The 8,872-nt window shown below is 45.7% G+C and overlaps 1 protein-coding gene across 1 annotated transcript in view; it reads right to left on the bottom strand.

Moving 5' to 3' along the window:
• Nucleotides 1-5,422: 5,422 nt before the first annotated feature.
• The window catches only part of plcz1 (phospholipase C zeta 1), a 67,429-nt gene continuing 63,979 nt past the window's right edge, over nt 5,423-8,872 (bottom strand). Inside the window, exon 12 of the mRNA XM_033039515.1 lies at nt 5,423-5,594. Coding sequence (XP_032895406.1) covers nt 5,512-5,594 — 83 coding nt within the window. The 3' untranslated portion in view covers nt 5,423-5,511. The remainder of the gene's footprint in view (nt 5,595-8,872) is intronic.

Genomic DNA, 8,872 nt, shown 5'->3' with positions numbered 1-8,872 from the left:
CTCTTCCAGGTTTCACTCCCATAACTCCTACAATCAGTCCGAAATAGTGTCCTGACCTGAAACGTCACCTATCCATGTTCTCCAGTGATACTGCCTGAACCGATGAGTTACTCCAGCACTTTGAGTCTTTTATTAGAAATAAAGCCCATCTGTTTACATAATAAGTAGCCAGACTCAGGAAGATAACACTGCCAGCTTTGACCTACCTTTCATTATGTAGATTTCTAAAAAGCAAAGAGTTAAAAAAAAATGTTGAATTAATTTTAAATATTTCATAAGCGGTTGATGCCAGCAGTCGGAAGTGCTTTTTGTTAAAAATACTCCAAAAAAGCTTAATATATAATTTGGAAGATTTTGCTGATGCACAATATGCTTTGGTGTGTTGAAGTGAACAGAATAATAACCTGTCCTCCCCTTCCACCCCTTCCCCCCACCTGGGCTGACATCTATTTCTCCCCTTCCTCTCCCCCTCCACCCACATTCCTTCCTCTGGTTTCACAATTCGCTACTCTTCAATCCTTTTGTCTCACAGCTTCAGTTTTAATCTCTGGCCTTCATTCCAACCATCTGCCTATCAACCCCCCGTCTCGCCTGTGTCCACCTATCGCCTGCCACACTTTGTCCTGACCCTCATCTCTCCCAGCTTTCTCCCTCACACCACCCCCCCACAATCTGAGGAAGGGTCTCGACCATAAACATCACCTATCCAACTTCTCCAGGGACGTTGGCGGATCTGCTGTTACTCCAGTACTTGTGTCCTTTTCTTTTTGCAAATTAGCATCTGCAGTTCCTTGTTTCCGAAATTTTAAAAAGTATGTATTAGATTAGCTATCAAGGAATTATCTCAGTCTGATGTCTGAATCAATTATACTGATTGGAAGAGATGAGTCAGTTGGGTAGATTGAAAAACTGAAGTTAAAACATATCAGGGCAGATAATTAATAGCACACTTTTTTTTTAAATAATAAATTATTCACAATTCACAAACAATTCTGTAGATGGTTTATGCATGCAACCTATAATGTAGCTACCTCATCACCACTAACCACGCCCCATCATATTTGTATAACTGTAGTATCCTCCCTTTGTTCCTCCCACTAGGTCCCTTAAGGAGTAGAAGTCCAAGCAAGTAGTTGAACTGTGGGCTAAGAAGTTAAAGATAGTATAACATTTAAGGAGAAGGTTTATAATCTTAAACCACAAGAGCAATCAACTTTGGATTTTAGAAGCCAGCAACGTACGATGAAAGAGTAAAGATGAAATGAGAATAAGCTACCAGGAAATTGTAAAATCTTAAATGGAAAAAGATTGAGGATGTTAAAGTGGGAGCCTTGCAATGACATGAAATATCTCTGGAAGGGATAAAGAAATGACAGAGCAGAGGCATGGAAATACATTGAAGGCACAAACATTTTAAAATTCAGGGTGGCACAGTGGCACAGCAGTAGAGTTGCTACCAGTGACCCGGGTTCAACCCTGACTACAGGTGCTGTCTACATGGAGTTTGTACGTTCTCCCTGTGACCGTGTTTCCGGTTTCCACCCGCACTCCGAGGGCGCACAGATTTGTAGGTTAATTGGTTCCGGTAAATTGTCATTTGTCCCGAGTGTGTAGGGTAGTGTTAGTTCACGGGCATTGCTGGTCGGCACAGACGCGGTGGGCCTCAAGGACCTTTTTTCCGTGCCGTATCTCTAAAGTCTAAAGTCTACGTTTGGAGAAGAAGTAACAGTGGAAAAATTAATGGCATTAGGAACAAACTAATTAGTCATACAACGTGGAGACAGGCCCTTCAGCCCAACTTGCCCACACCTACCAACATGCCCCATCTGTACTAGTGCCCTCGGCCCATATCCCTTTAAACCTTAATGTAGTAAATACGAATGGTAAAAATCAATGAGTATTTCTCCTCTGTATTTACCGAGGAGAAAGACAGTAGGACGGAAGAACTTGGGGCAGTCAATGGAAGTGTCTTGAGAGCAGTCAGTGTTACTGTCGAAGAAGTACTGAAGGTACTATCATGTATGAAGGTAGACAAATCTCCAGGGCCTGATCAGATACACCTGAGGACATTGTGGGAAACTAGAGAGGAAATTGCGGGAGCCCTGGTTGAAATTTACGAGTTGTCCTTAAATACAGCAGAGATGCCAGAAGACTGGAGGGTGGCAGATGTTGTGCCTCTATTCAAGAAGGGCTGCAGGGAAAATGCTGGGAACTATAAACCGGTGAGCTTAACATCTGTAGTTGGAATGTTACCAGAGAATATTCTGAGAGATAGGTTTATACAGGCATTTGGATGGGCAAGGGCCGATTAGAGATAGTCGGCATGGGTTTGTATGTGGAAGGTCGTGTCTCACAAATCTTATTGAGTTTTTCGAAGACGTGACCAAAACGGTCGATGAGGGCAGAGCTGTAGATGTTGTATACATGGATTTCAGTAAGGCGTTCGACAAGGTTCCACATGGTAGGCTGCTCTGGAAGGTTAGATCGCATGGGAACCAAGGAGAGATAGCTGAATGGCTTGGCCATGAAGCCAATAGCAAATTGGTTCGGTGTTGGGCCCATTATTGTTTGTCATCTACATTAATGATTTGGATGAGAACATACAGGGCAAGATTAGCAAGTTTACTGATGATACAAAAGTGGGTGGTTTTGCAGATTGTGAAGATGGTTGTGAAAGATTGCAGCAGGATCTGGATCGATTGGCCAGGTGGGCTGAGGAATGGTTGATGGGATTTCATACAGAGAAATGTGAGGTGTTGCATTTTGGGACATCTAACAAGGGAAGAACCTTCACAGTGAATGGTGGGCCTCTGGGGAGTGTTGAAGAGCAGAGGGATCTAGGAGTGCAGGTGCATGGTTCCCTTGGTCAAGTCGTAGGTAGATAAGGTGGTCAAATGGTTTTTGGCACATCGGCCTTCATCAGTCAGGGTATTGAGTATGGAACTGACTTCATCCACTTCACCACCAACTTCCAACTGACTTCATCCACTTCACCACCAACTTCCATCCGGCACTCCAATACACCTGGACGATTTCCGACACTTCCCTACCATTCCTTGACCTCACCATCTCCATCGCAGGGGACAGACTCCTGACCGACATACATTACAAACCCACTGACTCACATGGCTATCTGGACTACACGTCTTCCCACCCTGCCCCCTGTAAAGACTCCATCCCCTACTCCCAATTCCTCCGCCTACGCCGCATCTGTTCCCAGGATGAGACATTTCATACCAGGGCATCGGAAATGTCCTCGTTCTTCAGGGAACGGGGATTCCCCTCCGCCACCATAGATGAGGCTCACACCAGGGTCTCATCCATACCCCGTAACACTGCTCTCTCTCCCCATCCCCGCACACGCAACAAGGGCAGTCCCTCTGGTCCTCACCTTTCACCCCACCAGCCGGCAAATACAACACATAATCCTCCGCCATTTCCGCCACCTCCAACGTGACCCCACCACTCGCCACATCTTCCCATCTCCCCCCATGTCTGCCTTCCGCAAAGACCGCTCCCTCCGCAACTCCCTCGTCAATTCTTCCCTTCCCTCCCGCACCACCCCCTCCCCGGGCACTTTCCGTTGCAACCGCAAGAAATGCAACACCTGTCCCTTCACCTCCCCCCTCGACTCCATTCAAGGTCCCAAGCAGTCGTTCCAGGTGCGACAAAGGTTCACCTGTATCTCCTCCAACCTCATCTACTGCATCCGCTGCTCTAGATGTCAGCTGATTTACATCGGTGAGACCAAGCGTAGGTTGGGCGACCGTTTCGCCGAACACCTCCGCTCAGTCCACAATAACCTACCTGACCTCCCGGTGGCTCAGCACTTCAACTCCCCCTCCCATTCCCAATCCGACCTCTCTGTCCTGGGTCTCCTCCATTGCCAGAGTGAGCAACAGCGGAAATTGGAGGAACAGCACCTCATATTCCGTCTGGGGTCCTTGCGTCCTTATGGCATCAACATTGAATTCCCCCAATTTGGCTAGCCTGTGCTGTCTCCCCCCCTTCCTTCACCCTCTAGCTGTCTCCTCCCACACTCCCATCCGCCCGCCCTCGGGCTCCTCCTCCTCCTCCCTTTTTCCTTCTTTCTTTCCCCACCCCCCATCAGTCTGAAGAAGGGTTTCGGCCCGAAACGTCGCCTATTTCCTTCGCTCCATAGATGCTGCTGCACCCGCTGAGTTTCCCCAGCAATTTTGTGTACCTATTGAGTATGGAAGTTGGGAGGTCATGTTACAGTTGTATAAGATGTTGGTGAGACCGAATTTAGAGTAGTGTGTTCAGTTCATGGGCACCATGTTACAGTATAGAAGATATAATGTCAAGCTTGAAAAGGTTCAGAGAAGATTTACGAGGATGTTGTCAGGACTAGAGGGTCTGAGTTATAGAGAGAGGATGAGTAGTCAGGGTCTCTATTCCTTGGAGCGCAGGACGATGAGGGGTGATCTTATAGAGATGTATAAAATCATGAGAGGAATAAATCGGGTAGATGCACAAAATTTCTTGCCCGGAGTGGGGGAATCTAGACCAGAGGACATAGGTACTTGCTGAAGGAGAAAAGATTTAATAGGAATCTGAGAGGTATCTTTTTCACACAAAGGGTGGTGGATGTATGGAACAAGTTGCCAGAGGAAGCAGTTGAGGATGGGACTATCCCAACATTTAAGAAACATTTAGATAGGTATATAGATAGGACAGGTTTGGAGGGATATGGACCAAACGCAGGCAGGTGGGACTAGTGTAGCTGGGACATGTTGGCCGTGTGGGCAAGTTGCATAGGTGATGTATTTGGTAGAGTCCCTTCTTCAGGCTAGAGTTTAGAGTCTAAATTAGAGTTTAGTGTCACATCCGTTTTCCTCCACAGATGCTGCCTGACCTGATGAGTTCCCCCAGCACAGATGCTGATTTAAATCGAAGGTAGACACAAAATGCTGGAGTAACTCAGCGGGACAGGCAGCATCTCTGGAGGGAAGGAATGAGTTACGTTTCGGGTCGAGACCCTTTTTCAGACTGATCAGACAGACGTAGAACTAGTGTGAATGGGTGATCGATGTTCGGCGTTGACTCAGTGGGCCGAAGGGCCTGTTTCCAAGCTGTATTAGAATCATCGAGTCACACTGCATGGAAACAGGCCCTTTGCCCAATTTGCCCATGCTGACCAACGTGCCTCATCTAAAATAGTCCTACCTGCCTGCTTTTGGCCCATATCCCTCTAAACCTACCCTATCCATGTACCAGTCAATCTCGCTGTATTCCAAACAAAACTAAACTAAACTTGATCAGCCATTAATATGTCGAGGCCCTCCTGCCCACAGTGATATGCCGGTTAATTGTATAACAATCCTCGCAGAAGATATTCATCTTTACAGTCATACTAATACAACACGATATCTGAGAGCTATAATAAACTAAGGATGACAGATTCTGGAGTTGTGAACTGTATTTTGATACAAAATCTGAAAATGGCATGCACAAATGAGAAACAACCCTCTTCTTCGTGAAGAAAAGGCTCTACGCATACCAAACGTACACAAAAAGAATCGCTGGAGACAGGCTTTGACCATCGGAGCTTAGCAGCGGGACAACTCGATAACCTAGGAGAGAAGCATCGAGCAAAAGTTAGGATAGAGATTGACCTATTAGGCAAAATGAAAATTAAACAATGCTCTTAAATATACTGTACTGTAGGTTTCACGTTCTGTTTGTCTGCTGTGAATTTGAACTTGCTGTACTGCTCTCTTGCTGAAAACTAGGCCACCGCATTTCATATGCCTCATAGAGGTCGTGTTACAAGCGTCGTGTCAAATAAATGTATAAATAACTGGATTGGGTCAACATCAGTTACCCCACTAGGTCTTCATGGTGGTGTGTGTATCTTGACTGGATCTCCAATCTCTCATCCCAACACTCTCCCACCCTCTCCCCGCCACTCTCCCACCCTCTACCATACCATCCCCCCCTATCCTATCCTCTCCTCCCCACTCTCCCACCCTATGCCATCTTCTTCCACCCTCTCCCCCCCACACTCCCATCCTCTCTCCCACCCTCTCCCATCCCTTCCCCTCCCCCACCCTCTCCCCAACATCTCCCACCCTCTGCCACATTCTCCCACTCGGTACCACCACACCAGGAGAAGCAAGAAGAAATCTTGGCTCATGTGCTGGTCGTACTTTGTAGAGAAGAGTTGGATGTAGTTAACGAGCAGGTTAAAATCATAGGATCATAAGACATGGGAGCAGAATTAATGCTATTCGGCCCATCGAGTCTGTTCCACCATTCGATCGTGACTGACCTATCTTTCCCTCTCAACCCCATTCTCCTCCCCATATGTTCCTCACGTACATCCAGCTAAAGGGATGTTAGGGCCGAGGCAAGAAAACAAAACTGCATTAAAACTGGAGCCAAGCTTCACTTTGAGCAACTGCCTGAAGAAGGGTGCCGACCCAAAAAGCAACCTATCCATGTTCTCCACAGATGCTGCCTGACCCGCTGAGTTACTCCAGCACTCTGTGAAACGTCACCTATCCATGTTCTCCAGAGATGCTGCCTGACCTGCTGAGTTACTCCAGCACTCTGTGAAACGTCACCTATCCATGTTCTCCAGAGATGCTGCCTGACCTGCTGAGTTACTCCAGCACTCTGTGTCTTTTTTATTTTGGTAAACCAGCATCTCCAGTTCCTCGTGTCATCTCTCATCATGCATTCTTGAGTTTTATCATGGTGCCAAGTACAGTTACACCATAATTGCTGCAGCAGTAACTTGTCATAGTAATGTAATTCCTGTCAGGTAATGAGACAGATTATCCAAAATCAGTGCAGACTATTGAAACTGAGATCCTATGATCATCATAAGCCTGAAATACCCAACAAGGGTGAAATATTGTGCAAAATATTATGGGTGTCTCATTAATGCATTTTACAAATTAAAGCAGACAGCTCTCTTGTTGAAAACTAGACCACCTCATTTCACATTTACTTTCTAACCACATGTTTGCAATTCCCATTGTGCACACTGTTGTGTTCTAGTTGTCTTTCCTGTGCTGCAAAAGATTTAATGGTGTTAATGTTTCATTGTCAATACTGGGCCAAATATAAAAACAAAGAAAGGTCCCGGCCCGAAATGTCACCTATCCATGTTTTGCAGAGATGCTACAGTCCGCCACGGTGGCGCAGTGGTAGAGTTGCTGCCTTACAGCACCAGAGACCCAAGTTCAATCCTGACTATGGGTGCTGTATGTATGGAGTTTGTAAGTTCTCATGCTTGACTTTTCCCTGGGTGCTCCGGTTTCCTCCCACATTCCATCGACGTACAGGTTTGTAGGTTAATTGGCTTGGTTAAATTGTAAATTGTCCCATGTGTGTGTAGGACAGTGTTACTGTGTAGGATTCGCTGGTTGGCACCAACTCGGTGGGCTGAAGGGTCTGTTACTGTGCTTTATCTCGAAACTAAACTAAACGACCTGACCAACTGAGTTACTCCAGCACTGTGTGTCCTTCCAGTAAATCTCCTCTGCCTGTACCTGATCCATATCATTGGATGGATTTAATCCAATTTAATCCAATCCATCCAATGGGTTAGAGCTCTAGGGGCTAGTGTAATCAAGGGATATGGGCCGAAGGCAGGCATGGTTATTGATTGGGGACGATCAGCCATGATCACAATGAATGGCGGTGCTGACTCGAAGGACCGAATGGCCTCCTCCTGCACATATTTTCTATGTTTCTATGTTTCTATATCCCTCCAATGCTCGCAGAGCCATGCACCTATCTAAAAGTATCTTAAAACCCGCCATCGTATCGACTTCCACCACCACCCCCAATAATGCATTCCAGGCACCCACCACTCTGTGTAAAGAAACTTGTCCCACATAACTCCTTTAAACTTTACCCCTCTCATCTTAAAGCTCTTCCCTTGGTCTTTGACATTTGGTGACCCTGGGGGAAATGGTTCTGACTCTCTACCGAGCATTGCCTCTCATAATATGATATCAGATCTCCCCTCAGGCTGCAACACTCCAGAGAAAACAGTTCAACTTTATCCAACCTCTCTTGATAGCTGAGAATTCAGCTGGAGAGTTTAGCTAATGAAGTCCTGTTAAGCTGGATTTGAATGCCTTACAATGAATCTCAATTAGCAACAAAATGCCCAGATTAGCCAGTGATCCATTGTGCTTCATCTTTATATGAAGAATTAAGCCATAATTCCTTAATTAAATCCCTTTTAACTGTTCCCAAAATGTTGCACATTTTATTCTATGAAGAGCTAATAAATAAAAGTTAAATTTAAACTTTAGTTCTAATCTTTTACAGATTAGTTTTGCAAGAACAAAATCATGCAACACTTTGATATTTTTTAATGTTTTCAAACCATATTTCCATATGTCCTTGGAAATAGAGGTCATTTCAACATTGAGTCGACAGTGATTCATAGAGTAAACCTCTTCCTCGTGAATGTCCCGTTACGTTCAGTTCAGTTCAATTTATTGTCACGTGTACCGAGGTATGGTGAAAAGCCTTTGCTGTGTGCTAACCAGCCAGCAGAAAGACAACACATGATTACAGTCGAGCCGTCCACAATGTACAGATACGTGATAAGGGAATAACGTTTAGTGCAAGGTAAAGCCAGCAAAGTCCGATCAAAGATAGTCTGTCTCTGAGGGCCATATAATTAAAGTAAGAAATATTGCTGTCGGAGTAGAGATTTAAAAGTGTGGAGTGATTGTAATATGCGATTGTCGATTGGACAAGACCCCCCCCACATCCCCCCCAACTACCCATCCACCCATCCCCACTGACCCCCTGCCCCCGCACCCCGCACCTGACTAGAGGGGTATGGATCATGCACAGGCAGAAGAGATGTTTCATTTGGCTT

The sequence above is a fragment of the Amblyraja radiata genome, chromosome 21 (genome assembly GCF_010909765.2).
Source record: "Amblyraja radiata isolate CabotCenter1 chromosome 21, sAmbRad1.1.pri, whole genome shotgun sequence".
NCBI classification, from domain to species: Eukaryota; Metazoa; Chordata; class Chondrichthyes; order Rajiformes; family Rajidae; genus Amblyraja; species Amblyraja radiata.
Note: the sequence above shows the minus strand (reverse complement) of the source record. Positions and strands in the feature narration are given on the sequence as shown.